Source organism: Hyalella azteca, unplaced genomic scaffold (assembly GCF_000764305.2).
Source record: "Hyalella azteca isolate HAZT.00-mixed unplaced genomic scaffold, Hazt_2.0.2 contig5529, whole genome shotgun sequence".
In the NCBI taxonomy this organism is placed as follows: domain Eukaryota; kingdom Metazoa; phylum Arthropoda; class Malacostraca; order Amphipoda; family Hyalellidae; genus Hyalella; species Hyalella azteca.
This window is the reverse complement of record NW_025935717.1, coordinates 655069-680558: the sequence shown is the minus strand read 5'-3', so window position 1 is coordinate 680558 and position 25490 is coordinate 655069. Positions and strand designations below refer to the sequence as shown.

The following is a 25490-nucleotide window of genomic DNA, read 5'->3' as shown; positions in this document are numbered from 1 at the left end:
AAAAGAAATATTATCAAGCCTCAAATAAGTTCTCAAATAAACCGTGATCTTTTTCATGTCACCTATTTTTGGCTGAGTAAGATTTCATTTCGATTTCATAATTTAAAATGAGAAGACACCTGAATTTTTTATATTAATACTTGTAGACGAGAGTAGTACAACAAGTAAAATACAACAAGTAGACTAAATGCAGTTCAAAGATCGTACACTGAGTCACCAGTAAATAATTATACAATGTGAGTATCGCTGGATTCTCTCTCGTACAAGGCGCGTAGCATCATAAAGTTTTCGAATACATCTGCCGGTTCCCAACTCACAGCCACAAAAGAGCGTCCTTATTCTTCAGTCTCTCCATTAAATCGTCCTATCGCATCATCAGCCGAGTAAATCTAGAATTTTGTGGCAGCTCTCTCCGCCCACTCTCTACCCGCTGTGGTTCGTACAATAGCTGTTTCTTTGTAATTGTGGGAGTTGGTCCGGGGTTAAATTCAGCTCCTTCGATCGTTTACATCAGGCATCAGGAGATGTTGCCAGAATGCAGGCAGTTGAGGCAGGAGTGCAATGCACGGTGGGCGCAACACAATTTGAACTCGTGCCTAGTCCAGCTGTGGACATCGTCGGGTGAGGTAGTGTGCTCTGTGTTCTTTGTGCGATCTTTGCCTCTAGCCGCGTGTCTGAGAGACGCGTGTGTGTACCGTTAAATTCGATACCACTACGCATTCATGAATAAAATCATATTTCCATTGAACCTTTTTATAAATTTATGAATAACTGAACGCTCTCAACAGATGCTGTAGCACACAAAATATCAACAGAGAACAAATTCATGATGTCACCGTGCAAAGCAATTCGCGGTTCGCACAACTCAGATTCGAATCTGGAGACCGTACCTCTGCAGTTAGAAGTTGTAACTAATAATCGAATGACGACTATGGTTAAAGTTTTGCTATTGTTGGTGTGTTGTGTTACCGGCCTTCTCTTTGCCACAATATGGATTGCTTGTAACAATTCGATTAGCATACGGGAGCTGCAGAAGGATCGGCTCGCTGCTCTTCAGAGCGTGGAGTCTCTCTTGGCGCGAGTTGACTTGATGGAAGCCGCCTTGGACCTGGAACAGGTCATGAGGGACGAACGAGCTGATCAGCTGGACACGGCAGAGCTTGATGCTCTCTTCGGTCACGAGGACGAGGATCAGGTGAGAGAAAAGTCATGGTGCTTTCGAGTTGATACCAATTTTAGGTATGGAAACATTAACAGGTTTCCATCGACGTTTATTACATATAATAAAGTTAGAAATTCGGTGATTAGATATAAAAATTCAATTGTCAGATGCCTTGAAAATTGGTTCTGTGAGGGTTGCAAATTAATTTATTAGATATGAAATACTGAAATTAGTCTCCCGCAGAGTTTTTGTTAGTGAGAAATGCAGATCGTTTTAACAAATTCGAAAAATCAATCGGGAGTGAATAGAAGAAACGTCCACCGAACATCACTGTCGTACTCAAATTAATAAAAATTAATTACATTTACTTGAACTTTTTGCTAGGTTTGTGTGCAGCCATGGTCACAAGTAATTGATTATAATTATTGAAGGCTTGATCTTGTTACGAGGATACTCGAGCAGCGCCTTGCTATAGGAAGGGTAGCGATGTATGTTCGTGATGGAACATCGAAGGCTTGGCTGCTTTTGCCCTACCTGCTCCACGTGTCTTAAGACTTAAGAGTCGTGTTTGGATGTTAGAATTTCGTACTCATTGTGCGCACCATAGGCTAGAACATGCGCCATGTGTTCTGGCATCGTTAGTTAGAATAGATTAAATTGTGTCAACGAGCTTGATCTTTGCCGGAATTTTCCATAACATTTTGACCGTGAGTTATATGCGTGTGCGTTTCTTTGATTTCCATGACGCGTGAGTGTATGTTATGAATAACACCATTTATTATTTGATTTGTAATCATCTTCGATTATTCATATAACTGTGTTAACGTGAAATGTAATGAGGTTAAGTTTTGTTCGCAAGGATAGTAACGAGTACGTCCAATAAATAGCATGTGCAACAACATAAGTTTTTTATACATTTCAATTTATCACTAGTTGCTAAATTCCTCTGAAAAAAAATATTCAAAAACTATTTGTTGGTCTCGACCATTATTAGTCACTTCAAATTAAGTGTATGTCTTCGGTTAATTTCTAGGGTCTGGGGTATTTTTGGTTGTTTTATTTCTGCTCTGCCCGCGGTGATTTCTCATTCTATTAGGTTTTGCAATCCTTCTTAATAATCTTTTCTTCTGTCAAGGATCGCTGAAGATAATTAATAATTGATAAATTTCTTACTATATTTTTCCATCAATGTTTATTGTTTATAACACTTGATTAATTAGACGAATTAACAATGTAATATTCAATTTAAATTCTATATTGTCCAGTGTTCCCACAACGACCGCGAAGAGGTGATGGTAATGTGTGCTCATTAAAGAGCTGAAAATTTGAAAGATATCATAGACCGAGCGCCCCGTTAAAATACGCTGTATAGTTGCATCAAGAGTGGCAGGTAATTGATCCCTCGTAGTAAGCCATATCACCTCCATGTAAGGACTCGATCAGAAGCGGAACAATTCGGAAAAACTCGACGACTCTTGCCTCAGTGTAACATACCGACGCTAAGTGGGTCGTAAAAAAATCAATTAAAGTTGCTAAAACTTTGAATGTATCTAAATCGAATCTTTCTAAGTGGCGACGAGCTCTTATGATGCATGTGATCGCATTTAGTAGCAAGGACCAGCGTACGTATTTTTCGCTGAGGTCGCCACTCGTGATGATCTTCACTCTATACTCAAATAAAATTAATCGTTGGCCTACACACTGCGAAGTTTAGAGTAATAATTTTTCTATGATCTACTATCATGTGTCATAACTGATTCATTTGTTGCATTTTTGAGCATGAATCAAATATGCAGTAATCAACAAATTCGATAATAATTTTTTTTAATTTCAGTATATTTTACCGAGAACGTGAAATAGATCAAAATTAGTTGCTCCAGTCACATTAGTCAGCCACATGAAAGTTAGTAGCTATGATTACAGCGCCCCGCAATTCGTGCATCCTAACCAGCCTTGTTATTTAAAGTATACATGTGAGTGATAGTGAGTTTTTATAAGAGCTCGCCCTTGTGAGAGCGTTCGATTTTCCCTTGTACCATTCGAGCTACGAACTATAAGGCGTGGTCGTTATGTACCAGTTTATCATCGTAATTTGGACCCAGCTCCACATGACGAGCTTATCTGAAGTTTTTTCAGTGTCAGCCGCTGACATCTCAGCGGATAAAACATACGAGATAGGTCCTCACTTCTCTGGTGTTCAGCGTAGAGTTGAATGTCAATTTCGCTCCTATTGAAAAGCAGAGCTTTTTTGGGCAAATTTCACGATTTAGTTTTTTTCAATTTCATCGGCCGGCTAAAATTTATGACGGCGGTACTTCCTTTTGAAATTTTGAAAAGGGTGAAAAAAGTAAAATGGAATTTTTTAACTAGATCCTACATATATACAGTATATATTGAGTCACATGCGTTTTTTGGCCTTCTTTGTCTGCGGACCTGGCCGTTTTTAGGCCATCGGACAACCCTGTTTCACAACATAGAATACCAATATTTTAACGGAAAATTAATTTAGAGAAAATTCATTTAGCTCGTAAATATTCTGATTTTCATTGAACATTTCAGTGTTTAGGGATTGCTTATCATGTTTTATCATAAAAATGACAGCTGTCTTTGTGACCATGAAAATCGTGTGTTTGGCTCGCTAAGTGTTACCGATCGTCTATCATTGATAAATAAACTCGCATTTCTGTACAAGAATAACTTTGAAATTTTTACGGATGATCCATTTTAGCTTCACTTGCTTCACATTTTAGCTTCACTTGCTTCACATTTTAGCTTCACTTGCTTCAGATGGCCGTATGGAGGCTTGAGTTTAGGTGCACGAACGGGAAAGTTTTGTTTGAATTTCGTGACTTGTTTTACAAGCGGTCAAACGGGCTTCATCAGGAGCTACAGTGCGTCAGCCACCAACTCTTGCATTGTACTTTTAAGGATGCTTTGGAATCCCGACAACTTTTACTTTTATCTAATTTAGCTAATCTTATAATTCAATGATGATATAATACAATATTATTTTTGATTATTATTCTTAAAAATTAAAGATGGAAGACTTTCAGAATTCGATTCAAAATAAGTTTCAAGGGATTTACATATGAATTATCACACCCTTTCCATGTGTTGGGAACATGAATCGTCTTGAAATACTTAACCTGTATTTTTCGTTACATTTAATATATAACATTTTTTCGAATAAAGTCGTCCTTTTAGTTAAACTAAAGCCGCGAATTATTTTCGTTCGTAATTGAGTAAAATTTGAGTAGATTTTCAACGAAATTGGAAACAAGAAAAATTCCTTAAACTTTATTTTCAAGCGGATGCTCTTCACAAAGTCATCATTGCTCACCCTTGCTCTCAGGAACGCGAGTATAAGGAAGTCCTAGACACCAGGCAGTGAAAGTGGCGTGCGTTTTTGTCCTCTCGTGACGTTGTTCGAACTTAAATTCAGTGCTTGGTTAGGAGAACAAAGCTATCTGATGGAGAGATGTCGCTAGCGCTGCTAAACTGACGTTGAGAAGTACAAGGTTGACCTGCTATTATGATACCGTGACCCCAAGGTCGGTAGATACGCTTGCGCTTCTCAGTCCACGCTTCGGAAATATGTTCGTATTATATTTACCATGCATTTTAATCAGAGCTCTGATTAATGATTTTAGCTTGGCTAAATTGTATTTCTTAATAAAATTATGAATCGAATTACGTGATAACAGCGCATACGTTAGATATAATAGCTAACTTGAATCAACTTTGCAATAATTATGAATTATTATTGGGGAACCTAAAATGATTTAAACATATGAAATAATCAATCATTGTGATGCATTTTTATCACTATCTTTTATAATTCAGTAATTCAGAGTAAACAGGAGGACGAATGCCTCAATATGATGTATTTATTTGCTTCAATCCGTCCCATTGCACAGTACTTCTCTGAACACTCAAATTAATTGGATTTCGTTCATTAGATGACTAGATATATTACATAGATCTTATAGATATATTACGCCTGAAATGTTACAGGGTGTGGAAATGATTATTAATAGAAAAAAATGTTTTAAAAAAATCCTCGCCTAAATTCAAATGCGAACAGCGTACTCCCACACAACTCCTCAAGTGCCACCTGAACTTTCTTCAGATGACACGGCATGATTTAATGAGCAAGTCGATTCCAGTGCACATTTATAATTTTGAGACCAGCTGCGCTTTCGATTGGAGGAATTATGTTGCTATAAATTTCCACTTGAACGTATCCGTCTTTCTTTACATAAACCGTTCATCGTACAGGATTTATTCGATCGTGATTTATTTTTATTTATGTTACAAGTCACCTACTCTATAATGCTTGCCTCAAGGTCTCCGGTATAAGCAGATGGCTGAATATAAAGCCCGGCAAACTTCACTGAGCTAAGGAGCTCCATATGATTGAGGTATATCAAGCATCACCCGCCGGGGCACCGCTATTCGTACGCACCTTGTGGGACTCCTTGGCCTACTTACTGTGTGCCGCGAGGCAGCTGGAGGATGCTCCCCATGCGGCTAATGACGTTGAAGTATCGTTGATTTATTTTAAACCAACGTTGATTACGAGCTGATTTTGTTCAATCAGCGTTAATTAAGTGTTGATTTCGTGGAAACAACGTTCAAGAATCGATAATTCAACGTCAGATGCCTATAGGTGCTCATGCTCCCATGGAGAATGTGAAAAAAGAGACTGTGGATCACGAAAGAATGGAGAATGTGTGATCATGAAAGCCCTTCCCCTGTCGAGTGATTCCATGACTTGTAGTTTAAAGTGAGCTTACCCATCTGAATAGATTCATCTCTACTCAAGGTTACGTTATTCTAAACAATGAACCACGTGCACTCTGACCTCAGTGTCTTCTTAAGACTAAATTTATTTAACATTTTCCTATGGTCGAATAGTCTTTCTTTAACAGCGTATTCAGGGAGCTGAATACGGTGGCTTCTTCGGCTTTTCATGAGGCACGTTCAAATTCTTAAATGTGTAGGGCATGCCATGTTTGTCACCAATGAATGAATTGCTTTTAATTGTCTATAGCTGAAACTAACTTTTTGTTTGTTATTTGTAATGCGATACATCAAAATTGTTAACTGTACGCTAGACAACCATGCACATTCACGGGGCAGTTAGACCGTTCGGGATCAGTTATCTTCACCTATATTTTTTTAATTTGCAAATAAAGTTTCTTCAGAACGTTTTTTATAGAGTAAATAGGACTGATAATGACGAATCACAATCCGCTGCTTTACATGTTTGATATTTTCCCACAAAGTGAGTTCTTTTTAGAAATTCGCTCTTAAAACCCCATTTTTTTCTCTGTTTTAATCATAAAGTAAAAATTAGTTTTTTTCGATTAAATTCAACTCATTGCTATTTGTAGCTAACATTAAAAGAGGTTTTACTTATATTTCATGATGTAGTTTTAAATTATTTAATATAAATGATGAATTTGTCATTTAGAAGGATGTTATATAATCACAAATTTCATTAGTCCCGTAGTTTATTATTGTGTGCGTTTGCGATGCAGCTCTTTTTTTGCCAAAACTATCAAATGCTTTTAAAATATGTTGTGCTTGGTAGTTGTAGATAAAAAAACATTGCCGGTAACGATAAGCATGGTTTTGTAGCTGTAGATATAATCATATACTGCAATGGTAACAATAAGCCAGAATTTGTTGCTGTTGATGTAAAAACAGCCAACGAACAATACAATATAACGGTGTTTTCAGACGTAGATGAAGTATAGGTGAACCAATGACATCCTTTATTTTGTCGTTTATATAGAGCGGCGTAGAGGTAACAAAGTAGAGGTAACAAAGAGGTAACGTAGAGGCAACAAAGTAGAGGTAACAAAGAGGTAACGCAGAGGCAACAAAGTTTTATATTCAGGTGACCTTGTTGCAATGGATCGTGATGACAGATGACATTCGGAGCCCACCTCTACACACACAGCGTCGGCCTGAATGTCTGACGCGCACTCACAATATTTAATTATGGTCTGTCCAAAAAGTGATGCACTTTTTACTACACTTCTCTTTTACTTTACTTCTTGTTTGTTTGTTTGTTTGTTTGTCTGTCTGCTACAAATCTTATAATTGATATTTAACACACTTCTACCTCTCCAATTGATCTGAAATTTTGCACACTTGCGTAAAGTCGGAGACAATGTATGTCTCAATTGACAGAATAAATAATTTTGAAAAAATTCACATTTTTTTATTTAAAAATAAAATTAAAAAATTAATTATTTTAATATTTGATAATAAAATTAGAAATTCATTGTACATGTGTAACACCCGAGACACTGGATTCTTTAGAAGTGTTGTCTTTAAAAATTAATTCTTAAACGCATATTATTACCTTGTTTATGTTATCCTGACCCATTTTGACCCGGCAAAACGACGTATCAGTGCTACGCATAGAAAGTGTTTCATGTTTTGCACATTATAACCCATCACCTCCAGAGTGTTGCACTGCACAGTGCACGTGTCCGCGATATTGTCGTCTTGTACTACAGGCTCTGGTGATAGCGCTCCAAGGGCAAGTGAAAACCGTGAATTCCTACTGCATATTCGTTGATATTCATTTATTGATACTATGAATAAAATATGTTTGTATCAAGAGTTTTTATGTATGTTCAGGGTAATCACTCACATGCTTCTTTGGCTTGAATGTTCTTAAATGTAGTTTAATTCTCGTTCAAACCTTGTTAATTTAGAACAGAATAACAAATTTATTTGAATGGGAAATTAATTGAAATATTTTGTCTGAGTTCTCTCATGGTAAAATTTTACCATTATATCTTGTCAAACACAATATTCTCACCGCACTCAAATACACCATCCTAGGTTTTTTCTTGACATGAATTTTTTTTTCAATATTTTTAGTTCGTATACAACCGATATGTTTTTAACCTCAACTCTCTTTCATGCATACACTTGCAACAAAAAAAATGATTTATCGAATAATAAAAAACTTTATGTGTAAAGATAATTGTATATTTTTAAAATTATACGTATTGGTTGTGAAATAAGATCACAAAAATGATCACATATGCCGCCGTGCAATGGTTCTCATTTTCCATGTATCGAGGCTCTATTTCATTGGAGTTATCAGTGACATTTTCATCTGGTGAATAAAAGTGTCCATGGTTTAAGGCTAAACTAAAGTCGTGGTGATATGGAGGAGCTTATGTCCACTCATTGTAATGCACTCAGAAAAATGAGTGAGTTGTTGTCCAAATAGCGATGCATTTCTTGCACTTATGTGGGTAATTCTGACCCAATTTGGCGTGGCAAAAAAAACGTATATGTGTTATGGCCGCTGTCTGCTCGTGCAGTTGGTAAGAAGTGTATCAAAATTTTGACAACATGACCCACTTATTTTTCTAAGTGTGTCACACCATCCGGATGACGCTTGATTATCCACATTCAGCTTCAGTTCATGTATAGTAATGTTTCCTACGGGCGGTGGGGTGGGCGAAGATGAATAGCTAATTGAATAGTTTTAGCGTCGTGCTCAAGCAGACTGTACGGTAAGCGATGCCCTTGTCCACTGAATAGGTCAGACTATTTACAGATATGAAGTACTTGCATTAAGTGACCTACCTGTGCCGCATCGCTAGTTGAAGGGAATCATCTCACTATTATTTATGGTTTTAATCGGCGTACTCCATCTCGATGTCAGCTTTTGTTGAAGCCAAAATTGAAAATACTGCATCACTTTTAAATTATTCATGCATTCATCCAGTTCATACATTGTTTTTACTTATATTTTATGAAATCATGATCCTTTTTATTCGTATAAACATGCATGCAAATGTTCAGTTCTCTGAATATAATTTATAGCGACAAGCTCCACCGTGCATCTTCCGCATTTGATTGTCACCGATAACACATCGGGTCTCACTTATTTAAAATTCCATGTTTACTCTGTGAGATCTTGATCATAAAACGGAAATCTCTGTTCAGTGTAGTTTATTCACTCCTGTATATTTTTCTGTAAAACGTTGAGGCGAACGCGTTCTTTAAATCGATTTAATGCAAATTTCATTCTATCTCGCTTAAACTTGCTTGCGATCGCTCCAAATATTCACTCACTTACAGATCGATCATGTTTTTTTTTAAAGATGTCAAGTTTTTCCGACGCCAAGTTCCTAACTCGCTCTGGAGGTCGCCTGTGGCTTACGTAAGGTCATGAGTGTTCACTCCAGCGACGCGCCCCAGATACGAGCAGCGCTCTACATGGCAGTCAGTTTTGTTTAGTTTAACACACGCAATTCGTGCTTTTTATCGCATTTTCTCATTTATGGAAAAAATGCGCTATTGTGCTCGCCATGTCCGTCTGTCCGTCCGTCTGTCTGTCCGTCCGTGACTTCACGTTTTCGTCGAAGAGAAAATGCGCTCTCTGTCACTCGCTGCCGTGAGTACTGAGTCATATTTTTTTAGATGTTTGGGAGGCAAGAGAGGATCAATGAAATGTGAAGTTTAAACATCTTCTGTGTTTGTTACTTCTTCAGGTGAGATTTTTAAATTTTAAATAAAAGAAGCACGTGAGATCAAAGAAGTTGCAAATGTGAATATTTTTTATGATCAAACAAACAATTGAGTTTTGTCTTAAAATTTTCGTATATTTGTACCACAAATGCTATTTTTCAAGAAATAATAGTTTTTCGTTTGAAAAGCTTTGGTACCTGTACAATGTACATGCACAGCATTTAATTTTTATTTTCTGTTTTTTTTTTCTTAGTCTTTCTCTCGATCGTATTAAAAAATGAAGCCATGACTTTAGCACCATATAGAAAGAAAATAAAATCGTTAACTCTTGTACTTGGTTTTAATTAATCGACTCGAAAATTAAATTCCAAAAGTCTTATGGTAATTAGGTTGGAAATTAAAACTTGTAGCAATATTCTTACGGGGTTTACTGTTAGAAATTTTTGCTAGCAGGAATTCTTAAAATTATACATTGTTTACAAAAAATGCTGCTTCGATCTTCTCCCATCGGAAATTCTGTTTTATCAAGAATATTACTATTAACATTATTTTGGTTATATCTGCAACATTCCGCTACATTCGTATTTTCGCATTATGGACATATCTCAAATTTGATAATTATCTGCGCTGCGTTTAAATCCTCCGCTGGCTTGTATAGGAAATTTTTCACCCCAAGTCTCTAGTTGATGTTTGATATCGCTTTTATTAGACGCCTCGACTGCCTTGTTATCTAGACTTGATTTTTTCTACCCATTACTGATGTCAAGAAAGCTGTTCATCGAACAAGCGAGATTTTGTTAACTTCTAAATTATATGGCAAGGAGGCTTCGAAAATAATATTGTGTGGAAGTGTTCTCGTTTTGTTGACCATTCATAAAAAATTCCTGGAAATTATTCTGTTTCTACACAAAAGCAAAAGTAGCTGCATGGGTCAATTCCACATCGTATTTTTGTTCGGTTTGCTGTGCGAGTCGCCGGGTTAGCAATCTCTGTAGCTAAAATACACATATATATACGAGTATATATACTAATAATCATACGAGCTAATATGCTCGTATGTAAACCAATTTTCACTATGCGTGCATAACCGAGAAATTTTAGTACGTCCGAAACAAATGAGACATAAGATTTAAATGCAATTTTTAGGGGCCATTAGACTTTTAAATAAAAATTGCTTGTGTAAATAGTCTTCTCATTATTTTAATTTTGCGCTTGTGTGTCTCTTGGTTCCGAATTTTTTATTTGTTCTGCCATTGCTCCCTGCCAGAAAACAAACTATAAGGGCGTATTAGTCTTGGTTATTATTATTTTTTTTTTGCTGCCTCATATTTAATGCCAGTGTTGTTGCTATATACGGCTGCTGATCTTGCATAAGATTATCTGCATGATAAGATAATTAAATTTAGCTTATGAACTTGGCTCGTGAACTGGTGATGTGTCTCAGATATGAGAGCCGATAATCAAACGTTGTAAAATACATCAGCTCATTTTCTTGATTTTTTTATGATTTTAGAACAGTCCGTCTGAAACGCAGAATGCAAACAAATATATTTAAAATTTGTCTAATAATGTTTGATGGTCAACATTGATCATTGTCTTCGTTGGAAATTCACAAGCTAATAATTCTTATGTAGGGGTTTTCATTGCAGGCTGTACACCCCCAGGCTGGAAATAACCGGTTTCTTGTTCCACAAATGCAGGTATCTGACATGCAAATGGTTTTATAATCATTCCTAAATATTGGATTATTCGATTGTCCTACGGTACGAAAATCTTCCAATTTATTCAATGTTCGAGGCACGATTTGCCAGTTTTTTATTCCTCGCAGTGTCGTCCGTTATGTGGGAAGGAGGTGGATGTAAGTGTCAATAATATGAGCCTTCTTTCATATATAAACGAATCATTCGTATGAATACTAGTAATCGAACGCAGTATAGTTCCAGCATCTTGGCTAGGCGTGCCTGTAGTGACGTAGCGTCTTAGGCTCGTTGCCAGTCTGACCCTACACCTTACGAGGCTGTAGGGTCGGCCCACTACTTGTGAGGCTCTATAGGGTCGGCCTACACCTTATGGAGCTGCAGGGTCGGCCTACAGCTTACGAGGCTGTAGGGTCGGCCCACTACTTGTGAGGCTCTATAGGGTCGGCCTACACCTTATGGAGCTGCAGGGTCGGCCTACAGATTACGAGGCTATAGGGTCGGCCCACTGCTTGTGAGGCTCTATAGGGTCGGCCTACACCTTATGGAGCTGCAGGGTCGGCCTACAGCTCAGGAGGCTGTTGGGTTGGCCCACTGCTTGTGAGGCTGCAGGATCGGCCTACCGCTTACGAGGCTGCAGGGTCGGCCTACAGCTTGTGAGGCTGTATGAGCTGTAGGGTTTGCCCAAAGCTTGTGAGGCTGTAGGGTCGGTCCACAACTTACAAGGCTGTAAGGGTCGGCCCACAGCTCGCTCGGCTGGCAGCTGCGATAGGACACTGCGTGTACGGGTCACTTCCTCCTACATGAGCCATATGCCCCGCTCCTGATTTATCGCCCGTGTTGCGTGCGTGCAATATGGTTGTTCCCGGAGTGCATTTATCCAGCACGCAAGACCTTCGTGGATGCTGTTGAGTTTCACTGCCGGAGAATGCGATTTTTCTTATTTTTCATTTGAATAGACGAGGTATCACAAGAAAGATAACTAATTCTTTGACTTTTATTAAAAATGGCATGTTTAAATGCAATAATATGCTGGATATTTCGATGCTTAAAACTTTTTAATTGATTGAATTGCTTCAAAAAGGTTTCCGTATGATTCATCTATAAATAGCATCCTAGAATGTGGTATGGGCTGCGATGCACAACTTATTTATTTCATAACATAATAATTTAAACCTAATAAAAAATATATACAATTGTAATCATCCCCATCCATATAGTAGGTATTCATGATTATAGTTCGCGTTTAATCTTGAATATTGAAATGACAGCAATAAATAGATTCTGATGATTAAAATTAATTGTGCTGCTGATGTGACACTGCGTGTTTTAGCGCATTTTCTCGTTTATGGAAAATAGGCGCTATTATGCTCGTCATGTCCGTCCGTCTGTCTGTCCATCTGTCTGTCTGTCTGTCCGTCCGTGACTTCACGTTTTCGTCGACGAGAAAATGCGCTCTTTGTCGCTCACAGCAGTGAGTACTGAATTATATTTTTTCATCTGCTCGCCACAAAAGAGAACTGGATGTCAATGACGCTGAAACTTGACTTATCTTCAACCAATTGAGAGAAGATCATTATGCACAGGGGCGTGCAATGTATAAGATGTTATATCCAATTTTATACTCTTGAACTTCCACATCGTGCAGAACTGACAGCTCATATAGGCCAATATATGTGCATCGCTGAGACTCTTTTGCAGAATCTTGTCTAGCTATCTGAACGTAGTGAGTTTAGAATCCCATGAAATCAACAGCTAATACTTTAAATATTATTTACAAATTCAAATTGCGTTATTAATTGATAGGAATTTCAATTTTTCAACAATTGAATTTTTACGAATTAACCATTTGTGTCTTGAATACATTGGAGCTTGAAGAAATTCGAAATGAATTTCAACTAAGATTTAATTATCTCTGACGCAGGTAAATGTTATTTTAAAAAAGCATGAAACTCAAGTTTAATTTAATAACATAGGAGATACTTAAAAATCGATGACTTGCATTTCTATGAACTCATTCCTCTATAATGCTTGAGATGACCGATGCATAAAATGGTTTAATAAACTATACGTACTTATCGCAACAGAATATAAGAATATACATATCGTGTATTATGAAACTTAATTGTGACCTTAAAGAATTAACACTCAGTATGTGAGTCTATAGATCGTCATTCCTTATATGGAACGTATATAGGAGCGATGGCCACGTGACGTCATCTAGACCGTCACTCCAATTACGAAACGTTGCGACGATGTCTACGTTACATCAAATAGATCGTTACTTCTGGGGATAAGTATACAAACGATGGCCAGGTGACGTCATCTAGAGCGTCATTCCTTGAAAGGAGTGTAACAACGATGGCCACGTGACGTCATCTAGAGCGTCATTCCTAGTAAGGACTGTAACAACGATGGCCACGTGACGTCATCTAGAGCATCATTCCTTGTAAGGAGTGTAACAACGATGGCCTCGTGACGTCATCTAGAGCATCATTCCTTGTAAGGAGTGTAACAACGATGGCCTCGTGACGTCATCTAGAGCATCATTCCTTGTAAGGAGTGTAACAACGATGGCCACGTGACGTCATCTAGAGCGTCATTCCTTGTAAGGAGTGTAACAACGATGGCCACGTGACGTTATCTTCATTCCTTGTAAGGAGTGTAACAACGATGGCCACGTGACGTCATCTAGAGCGTCATTCCTTGTAAGGAGTGTAACAACGATGGCCACGTGACGTTATCTAGAGCGTCATTCCTTGTAAGGAGTGTAACAACGATGGCCACCTGACGTCACTCCAGCTTCACAGCAGTCCATCCGTCCACGACAGGATCGAGCTGCTCTTTGATCTGCCCTGGTGTCTTTTTCGGTCACCTCCAGAGCGCACGTGTTGTTTAGGATGCATCGAAGACGCATGATATTAGATTTACTCAGATGTTTTTGTTAAAAGGAGATAAAGAATACATTTTCTTCGGCGTTGATTCAAACTTACATCGAAAGACAGTGTTCGTATATGAAAAATCTGAAAATTTCATAATTTAAGTTGTATGAATTAATAAATTATTAAAATATCGTACAAATTACTGGACGTATATTTAACTACGAGAGAATCGTAAGCGGATGAACGTTTACTGACATTGTTCACCTCAAAGCGCTGTTAATTATTTATATAATTACAGTGTTTATTACATTCCAAGATAAATAAATTTCACAATAAATAGAGCTTTAACTCATGTCTACATATTTTTGGAGCCTTACCGATAATTTAATTTAATTTTATTTTCTGTTTACTCATCTAACATTTATTGTTTTTCTTGCTGCATGAGCATTCCTTTTCGTTGCCGTGTCATGTCAACTCTACTGACACACTCACACACGGGCTGACATGTGTTGTTGCCGCGGTGCCTGACAGTGTCAGTGCTGCATGATCATTGCTACGAGTCAGGAAGTTCGTAACTCGACACCGTGGGTCGAACGCAGACACCTGCTACTGCTGTCTTTATCATTGCACTGACTTCTTCTTATCCAGCCTTGGAGAAAGTTAAGATTCACTAATTTTTTTAAAGTTATTTGAGCGTTTTATGTTGGACTTATTTCCAGCTTTATTGAACATTAATTAAATTATTTATTACTAAATATTGAAATATGTGTTCGATGTAAGCCAAGTGTAACCCATGGACACTTATTGTGTCCGTGGTCTTTGCAGGGCATCATCTTCAGAATTTCGTAATTTCCTATGTCTGGCTTACTGCGAACTTTCATACAACTTTAAAAATTATACATATTATTTTCTCATTTTAACCTAATTAAGGAGTGTTACTTTCGGCATGTTCAGAGTTTTGAGATAGGTACTGATTTTCTCAACCCTCATACAAATATTAGGTTTATAACACACAAATTGTTCCTGTATTTATCTCATTTTTACACAGTAGACAAACGCGAACTGAAACAGTTGTTTACACAGTGAAAATATAATTGAAAATGCAAGGAAAACTGGCAAACGCAGGGCCACGCCATGCAAAGCGTGGCAACGTGTATGTTGTTCATATGTCGGACGTGCAGAAAAACTTGAACTCATAGCCATATTCTCTTAATTAATTTATATTCTGAATTTGAATGCATAGATATATAATTTTAACTCATTTGGATGCGAGTCGGAAGCATAACTCTCTGGTCAATAATTTGTGAGCATGTCTTGTAGATTTTACTCGAGTAACGATCAGAACTATAGCACTTTTATTACTTTCTGTATGGGTGCTTTGATACCGAGCGCATCGAATTTAAAATAGATTGTTATTGCTCTTCACACTATGAGGTCCATGCTGCAGATTCTGACCTCCAATATGACTTTGACCTTCTGATAATTGGCTATTCATTTTGTTAATCTGTTTCATAGTCAATCTGTGCGAATTAATTAATGACTTTAGATGGGTCCAGACGTATATATGCAGCCACGGTATGCATCAAATGGCCCCATATATCAAATTTAGGGTCACAGTTTCCTGCGTTTCTGAACGAATTTAGTTACATTGTCCTGTTCGTCTGAATCAGCAATTTAAATTAGTGTATATCATTTATTAATATCAGAGGGAAATGTCTTGCAATAAAAAATTTCTTTATGTCACAATATATATAAGATTGAATAAATAGTCGATTTAGAAAACCTCAGCTATGTAGGTTGTGAGCTATCATACTTTAACATTTCCAACACTCGCGAATATAATGATATTATACGTTTTACACCCGAGTTAATTAAACAATGTTTAATTAACTCGGGTGTACTACTTTTTTAATTAACTCATAACATTTCAGATTTATAAACTAGTACGAAATTCTTAATGTGCATTTTTTATGTCGCTGTCCTTCTCCGTATTGCCTGAATATTTAGAATATTTATTAATATATAATATTTCTCCGTAGAATATTTTATTGCCTAAATTGTTTTGTGCAACAGTTCTAAATTTTTACTTGGTGATGCACCTCTGAATCAGCATTATTTTTCTTATTATCTTAACTTCCCTATCTAAATTCATATCACCAGTCTGAGCTGTGAATAAAATGAAATATTGAATAAATAAAGACTTAATCTAAATCAATGGTGTAGGACTAAAATATTAATGACTATTTGTCTAGAGTTAAACCGCAAAAATTGTTCGAAAATTATAATTTGGTATATTGTTTTTGTTTTGTAGACAGTCAAATGGCAAATAGTAGAGTTAATATTGTGTTATCTGAATATTTAAAGTAGCTGACAAGTGCGTTTTTGTATTTACTTTTTATTTACGTCATCGAAAACAAAATTTTTCAGGACGAGGATCCAGTGTTGACGCGACGAAAACGGTCTCCGGAGACGCTCCGCCGTCCGTCTCGCTACATGACCAGACCTGTGCCCATCTACAACAGGGCGTACGGCGTCGACTTTAAGGTAAGCTGCACGGCCAGACCTGTGCCCATCTACAACAGGGCATACAGCGTCGACTTTTTAGGCAAAGCCAGATCTGTGTGCATCTACAACAGCGTCAAGTTTTTCATCATTTGTCAGTTGGAATCATCGAAGAACTAAGTTCGCAATCAGCAAACGCTACTTACGACCTCGATATTGAGGTGGGGTCAAGTTCATCAATTGTGAATACGATGAATAATTGAGAGCTCTGTTCAACAAATAGGTTTGTACATCTTATTTTTGTTGATTAGAATTTCATCTCCATATCATACCGCAACAATTTATTGATGACTTCTAACGTCTCGCAATACTCGACGCATCAAATAATATTTACCTGTCAAATTTTTTCAATGAATAATTATTCACAAAATAATTTCAAAATGTCACTTTTTTACTGTGTACAGATTACATATTAACGTCCGCGATTCTTTACCGCTTTTATCAATGCTAACTTTTAAAGTGATGATGTTTCTCGTTAGCTCTATTCTCGACAAGTGCCCTAGTTTAGATGTACTCGTGACTGCATTGCGCAGCACCTCGCCCGTGCACCTGTTATATTATTCCATTATTTTCTTAGGGGAACATGCCCTCGACTCTACTGAAATTCAGTTTTCAAATAATTTTTTTTTGAATCGTGAAATCATTGAAAGAAGGGGGAGATTGCACGACTCCGTCTCGGCAATTTAAAACGAGTCATTGCGTCGTGAGTGAACTAAAAGTCGCTGAGTGACTCGTCATTGCTGCGTGACTTCACGGTTTGGTTTTTTGACAGATGGTTCGGCGTTGACAATGTTATTCCTACCCGAATCTGGACTTCATTTATAATTATACAATCTATGTAGGAATAACATTACTAATTAAAATATGTTTCTTTATGCCATTAGACAGTGTTTAGTTGTTGCAACCTGAATAAGAAAACATGATTTATTACCGTGGCTCAATGAATCCGGAAAGTAACTTCATTGCTTCGATATAGCAACTCGTAGAACTTGTGGAAGTAGTTCTGTAGTTATACATACGGTTCGGTTCTAGCATTTACTTAATGTTAAGCTAATTTATCCTCCTTATCGTTATCGGCCCCTTCTTATGTACCTTATTAGCTGCTAACTGTGATAAATGTGCCTGATGGTTTTCGCTCGTCGAAATGAACGCTACTTGCTCTCGCACTTGAAACAAATTAACAGGAACATGTTTTGTGAAGCGAGATTTTCGCTGTTTTTACATTAGCTTACAGGAGTTGTCAATTTCGATCTCTTGCTGCTGCATGGCAAGTCTATTGCAACGGCTAACGGATCATACCGAGTTGCTTTAGTTTTGTTCATATGGGAGTGCACATTGTGAGGGAAGAAATAGGTGTGAATTCAAGAAAACTTTGATAAATTATTTTGTGTTTAATTATAGGAGCTGAAATTTTCTATAAATCTACAGTTATCAGTAAAGTGGTGTTTCTAATTATAAGTACCAAGTTTCTCCCCTTATAATTGGTTCCGATGAATCTTTCGAACATTTCCAAACTTTATAAGATATCTGAAAATTTAATTTATCCACAAAAAAGTTGTAATTTTTCCCACTAAAGTTCAGTATTTTTAATCCTGAATAAGTCCCGGTTGAGAGTGGAGTTGCTAGGGCGCAGTCGCGCGTCTTATTATAGACGTGATAAGTTCAGTGTAATAGCAGCCTGACGTGCGCGCCTAACCTACCGTGGTGTCCGTGCCTTAGCATTTCTCTGCTCTGTAATTCCCGAGCCTGTTTGGATGAATTGGTGCTCGCTTCTATAGTGCTATTCCTACGTGAATGCTGTCGTTTGTAGCTCTTCTCTTAAATGGGCAATGGACATGCAATATTCTGACACTAATAAACTTTCGATTCTGCTCTCGTAACATATTATTTTACACACAATCGCTCCGTTATACGTGTAATTTGAAGTCGATTTATTCATCAAATGAACAGGCACGTAGAGATGAATTTAATGGAAATTAATGAATTTTGACACTATTTTGCGCTCATATTCATTTATTTTTGTCAAACTCGTGATAAGCAAGCACACAGCCGAATGAGAAGACCCAGTCAGAGTAAGTTCATATACCGGGTTATTCTAAAATCTAAATGATGGACCTAATCTGGCCACCGAGATGTCCTGATCTCACCCCCATGTGACTATTTCTTATATGGTTACGTTAAGGAAGCTGTTCACGTCCCGCCTCTACCAGCAACTCTGTTTACGTCCCGCCTCTACCAGCAACTCTGTTTACGTCCCGCCTCTACCAGCAACTCTGTTTACGTGCCGCCTCTACCAGCAACTCTGTTTACGTCCCGCCTCTACCAGCAACTCTGTTTACGTCCCGCCTCTACCAGCAACTCTGTTTAAGTCCCGCCTGTACCAGCAACTCTGGTTGATCTGAAGAACCGTATCACTGCTACGGTGCACTCAGTAACAGAAGATCTGCTTTCTCGTGTGTGGGACGAGTTTGGCTACCGTTTATATGTTTGCCGTGCAGCACAAGGGGGACATATTCAACATTTATAAATATGGAAAAAATCTATTCTTTCCATTCGTGTATAAATTATTCATTCTGAATTTATACTTAAATAAATACGACAAATAACCCGACAAGAAATAAATAACCCTGTTATCTTACCGAATTTATTATCTAAATTTACTCTATAAATATGGTTTTAAAAATAATTTAGGGGCAGCTACACTCTGCACGAGTGCGTTAAGTAGTTTAATGAATCCAATATTTACTTGTGTCTTTTTAAGACTAACATGTCGGTTGTACGTTTACGATTGGTAATAAATGAAATGCATAGGTAATGCCTAGAAGTTTCTAACTGCAGCGCTTTCAGTATTGCGTTTTATGTTTGACTGAATTCATTTTATTGTTCGCTGTAATAATGAAATTTCTGTGAATTTTCATAACGGCCTTCTGAAAACAATGTACGCTCAAAGTTTATATAAAACTATACCTGGCAAAATGTATGGCTCAGGCTGAAACAAATATCTGACTTTGAGAAACTTAGTGTAGCCAAAAGTAACAGGCAAATGCGAAACATGGCTCTCATATTTTTATGTGCTCTCAAGACATTTGCTTTGCACTATACTGGGTTTTGAATTGATGTAATTTTTTAAATTTTAAGTTAAAACTATTCATGTAGAGGGGAATCAAAAATGATGAATGGGCACTCAGGCTTCAGTTGGACTGCTAACTGCATGAGCGAGCAAACTTTCATTTCTTGTTATTGTCTGTATTCATGAATTGTAAATGAAGTTCCGAGGAACAAAGTTTCATGTTTTTTCCATCTTTTAATTATTAGAAAAATGATCAGCTTTTTCATAGGGTAAGATACTCAAAATTATAAGATGTAACCCTCAGGCAAACGTAGTCATGTTGCAAGCTGATGAAAATATATAATTAGACCTGCGTACCAGTCAAGATCCTCGTTTGAATTGTATTGAATGCCCTTTAAAGGGTAGCGTCAACTTGGCTTTAATCTACGGACGATCCTCGTAGACTTCCAGTAGGTGCCTGTGACCTTGACCTTGAGAGGAGATGCACTGCGCGTTCACGCTCGCCTCAAACGAACGCCCGGAACGTGAATACAATTCTCTCGTGTTTCGGCATCAATTAATAACACGAATAGAGAACTGAAGTCATGTTACATTGATATGAAAAAACGTACTGTTGATATTGGCGGTTCTTCTTCCCTCAACCCAAGGTTAATCGCTACAAAAGAAGCGAGAACTGCCACGTGTGAGGAAAATAACGAGCTACTTGCGGAACCGATTATATCGTAAATTTGAACTAATTAGTAATTGAAAACAATATGTAGCATCTGTCTCAGTTAAGTGCATTCAGTTTGAAATTCTTTAATTTATTTACACAAACAAGGAGCTTGGAATGACGAGTAGTATCTTGTGAACCTGCCTAGCATAAGGCGACCTGAGCAATATGCAGGTTCGGTTACTCTTACAAGTGCGGGTAATGCGTGTAGATTGAATACGACTCATGCCTCAATCTTTACTCTGAACTACCAAAGTAAGTTATATATGCTGCGGATATAGTTAATTAAAGTTTCAGAATTTTTAATAATTCAAGAGCGGATTTGTTCACGCTCACTTTGAAAGCCAATTTATAGGTTAGTATGATTTCGCTGCCGCACTCATGTTTCAATGTCCATATCTCGGCTTTTGATTCTGAATAAGTTCTTGCCTACGCTATAATTTTAAGCATGGTTATGAAAGTTAAAGTAATGTTTGTGCCTTGTGTGTGCAGAAGAACGGCGACGGACTAAAGCTGTACAGCACCCTGCAGTCCATCCCCGATGACGCTAACTCGATCGACGCGCCTCTAGAAAAGCCAGACTCTGATGAAGTTAGGTAAGGCAGCGATGACTCAGGAATTGTGGTGAATAACGTAGCTTGCGCCCAGGGTTAGATTTAAAGCACCAATATATTTTTTCTAGCTTACTATTTGTGATGAATATCGTAAGTTTGATCCAGGTTTACATTTCAAGCTTCAAAATATTTGTTGGAGCTCAGTGGTTGTGGGGAATAACGTAAGTTTAGTTCAGGTTTAGATTTGTAGCACCGAGATCTTCAATTGAGCCCAGTATTTGTGGTGAATAGCGTAAGTTGTGAACCCGTTTCAATGTTAATTTTATTGGTTGAGGTTTAAATTCCATTTTAAGTACTGGCACTGCTAACATATTTATTCATTATTAGCTAAATGCAATTATTTAATCAACTCTCTACTTAATCATTTCCAGCTCTTTTTAACAAACTTTGACCCATCAAGCGCGTAGCTTAAGTTCTCATATTCAATGTTCTGGGGCTAAAACTCACTTAAGGACATGATTTCGGTCTGAGTATACGTAGAGGCCGATTTCTCGTCTGTGATTGGTGGGTTTGGCTTTAAAAGCAGTCAGTAATTGGCTGACGGAGTTATATACTCAAAAACATTGACTAAAGTACGACCCCATAAATTTTGTTTATGCAGTTCACAATTTATCGAACTTTTCATTTCCACAAATTTTTGTTCTTGTGCGCTAGATACGCACTTTCTCCGAATATCCGTGCATTCATATCGCTTGCCTATTCTCGTGTTGTCAGCAAGTATATATAATCATGAAACTTTTCCTGTAACAGGGCTTACCGACTCAATATGCAACCTGCCTAGTAGGTTTATGTGAGGTTTAGCAGTTTTTTTCGTGTGTTTTTAGCGCATTTTCTCATTTATGTAAAAAATGCACTATTGTGCTCGCCATGTTCGTCTGTCTGTCCGTCCGTCCGTGACCTCAAGTTTTCGTCGACGAGAAAATGCGCGCTCTATCACTCACTGCAGTGAGTACTGAGTTATATTTTTCATAATAAAAGCTTTTTACCTGCTATTCTTATCTTTCACCACTCTGTACCTCAGAGTCCTGCGGCCGCCTCCTGCGTCCTTCCTCAAGAGCGGAGACGGTATCAGGCGCCGACGTGGTCAGCGTCCTCAAGTCAAGGTTTGATTTCGACCTGCAAAATCTTATTGGTAGCTTATTTTCCACTTCGCGATATTTGCATCAGCAAATTTCAATATTTCATCCTTATGTTACAATTAGTTTGATGAAGAGCATTGGCCACTTTGTTTCATGCATCGAGAGAAAGCGATGTCACTGAACACAATTAAATTCAAGCCTATAGGTATACAGCTTTTTCAGGGACCGATTTAACTGTTTTTAGCCTGAGGATCAAGTTTATAAGGAAGCCACTGAACGCCAAAGACTCGACCAGGTACTGTTTGACGTTGATATTTATTACATTGTCAATTAACATCGAACTACTCGTGTGTATATACCTAATCAACGTTCTTGCTTTTACTTATTCATGCTGTAAATACTTTTATAACTACACCAGGTTCTTTGTGTAGCTGTCTATATTTAATTTCTTATTTTAATTTATTTTTTACGCATATCACTCGTGTGCTGCTTTGTAGAAAATGGTGCAATAAGTTTCTTGGTATTTGTTTAAGATTTATCAGTCCAGATTATTCATAGGACAATATTGGATTATCCAGTGAAATCGTCTGAACATGATCTCCCTTATAGCATTGTTCATCCTTATCTCCAACTGGTTCTTCTATTCGACTGGAAAACCACTAATGCTTGGCATCTGTTTTTTGAGTTCTTGGTTCGAGCGACTGAACTTTATTATGTCAGGATCGAAGAACAATTTTTCCAGCCATTATCTTATCATTATCTCCCAAGAAATCTCTCAACTTCCAAATTGCCACTTGCCCTCTGAAATAGCTTACCGTCAGGTTGTTCTCATCGTCTGTGGCTTACATAGCAAAATTATTAAAAATTAAATAATTAATTATCTCTGGGCCTGTTTGTACTGTATGTTTTAATTGATCCCAGCCATGAACTTCCCTTTTCTCTGGTTGATTCAATATCTGGCTGTAAAAATTTATTCGACGAAAGTAATTCGTCTATTTTTAAACTTGGGATCTTAGTCGATTAGAAAAAATACTTATAATGGTTGCTTAACACATCCAGATTCAGCATTTTTATCCTATATTTAAAGTTACTTGGAATTCAATGCAGGGAATGAACTTTATATATGATCATCAAAATTTCGAATTCGTTATAAAAAGCTTTATAAATTTAGTTCATTTGCTAATAAATGCAGTCTTTACAGTCAGCCCAACGTTAATCGTGCATAAATTATTTCAGCGTTCAATCAATTTGAATTTTTTTTTATTTTTTCGCAAATTTAACATTTGAAACTTTGTTGCACTGATTATATCTCCCTAAACTTTGAAAAGTAACTTAACCTCGTTACTCATCCACGCAACGTATACGCCGATTATCTGTCACTAAAAAGTTATCAATTTCATTCACTCATACATGTGATAGAGCATCAATGAAACGAAAAATTTTATGAAAGAAAGTTAACTTCACAGGCAGTATTAGCAGATAAAGGTCAAGTTTTACCGTAAGCGCATCGGCTCTGCCGAGAATGAGCTCTAAATTCACTTTACTTTGTTGTGTATTTGACTGATATTTGCCGGTCTGGTATATGGCAGCTAGATTCTCAAAAATAATTCATGTCAGCTTTTTATTTTATTTCAAATTTTAGCTTAAAAGGTGTCAGTTTCCTTGAGAAGCTGTATGTATGGCTTCATAATTATTTTGTAGAATCTGCTACCATTGAACTGTCTTTACTTCTAACTAACTTCTGCCTCCAACTCGCGCCATCAGAGCCTCATTCGACATGAAAATCCCACTCCCATCGGTGGGCTTGTGAAAAATGATGACGTCCTGTACAGAGAGTCCCTTTACAAGGTGAGCTCGGCCTCCTCAAAAGAAGACTAACCTTAACAAGGCGGTATATATATAACCATTGGATAAACATCATATACGGTCTAATAGCGAAACCTACCTCCGCTATTGCTGGTGGAGGCCGGGTAATATTTTGTCTTCACAAGGTGCAAATGTAACCAAGGTTATATGAGGACAAACTTCCAAGAAATTTTATCAATCTGCATCATGGTGCATGATGTCTAATACGCTCAAGGTAAGGGATAAAAAAACGGTCACCAAGATTTTACATATGTATTTCATGACATATTTTCCAAAGATTATTGCGATTCGTTGCAGCAGTCAATTTATCTTAGGTATACATACGAAAGCAGTCATGTGTACCGCCTTATACATTGTTCACGATCAAGAGCTCAGAAGCGAAGAAAATCACATTTTTTTTGTAAGAGAAAAAGTTTGAAATGCTCCACGATTTTGCAAGTCATTCTTGCGGAGGGACCATGTTAATCTGACATGCAATATCTTCAAGACTTCCTCATTCTTTCTCGTATAAAGAAATTTTTTTCTGGCTGTCTTTGTTCTTCAAGATCTACAGGTGACTGTGCTGTAGTAGAGTCGCTGAATAAGGAAAAGAGTACACGTACATTTTCGCGTCCAAATTTCTCGCACTGTTCTCGCGTGCTGAGAAACAACTTTTAATTAATCAACTGGTTTTTGGGTTGCCCTCACAAAGGCGCGTTAGCCAAACATCGTCCCGTCCCTACTCCTTATTTGCTGGCCGAATGACACTCGTTGATCGCGTGCTTCACACGTTCTCACTTGCACGGCTGATATGATTTGATGTCCACATGGATGAGCTAGAAGCAATTTATTACCATCTTAGACTTATTTTCTAAGAGATCATTTAAAATCAGCAAAACAATACAAAGCAATAAAGAAATACGCCTAAGGAAGAACAACTATTTGTTTTCGTTGGACTGCTGCGCATGCCAGATGGTTAATAAAGTGATGATTTTTTTAATGTTGCCATCATTCACAAAATACCGGGGAGTGAATTCTCTGACAAATTAAAAAATATATTATTATAGTTTAAATAGTTTATGCTCCCAAACTAACTGCATGCATGAAAAAGTGAATAAAGTGAATAAATGTTTGATCAGAACACTCCCGGGGACGACGTCTGGGATGCAGCAGTAGCTAAAGTAAAGCAGAGCACCGCGAGCCCTGCCTACCTGACGCAGGCTGCCTCGAAGCCCGTCTTTGTCTCTCAGGTCAGTACAAATAAATTCGTGATTCTCTTAAATCATTGACGTTTAAGCGTACGTTTATACATATTAAGTCATTCAAATTGTTCAAAGATTTTTCGAGATAATGCTT

General features: G+C 37.5%; 1 protein-coding gene across 2 annotated transcripts in view; it reads left to right on the top strand.

The window, feature by feature from the left end:
- Positions 1 to 574: 574 nt before the first annotated feature.
- Positions 575 to 25490, top strand: part of LOC108677581 — a 28649-nt gene continuing 3733 nt past the window's right edge. The window contains exons 1-6 of one of the 2 annotated variants that reach the window (XM_018165823.2): positions 575 to 1195; positions 16680 to 16796; positions 21089 to 21192; positions 22232 to 22313; positions 24054 to 24137; positions 25274 to 25384. In XM_018165823.2, coding sequence (XP_018021312.1) covers positions 827 to 1195; positions 16680 to 16796; positions 21089 to 21192; positions 22232 to 22313; positions 24054 to 24137; positions 25274 to 25384 — 867 coding nt within the window. In that variant the 5' untranslated portion in view covers positions 575 to 826. The remainder of the gene's footprint in view (positions 1196 to 16679; positions 16797 to 21088; positions 21193 to 22231; positions 22314 to 24053; positions 24138 to 25273; positions 25385 to 25490) is intronic. The other variant, XM_018165824.2, reaches the window with a different exon arrangement.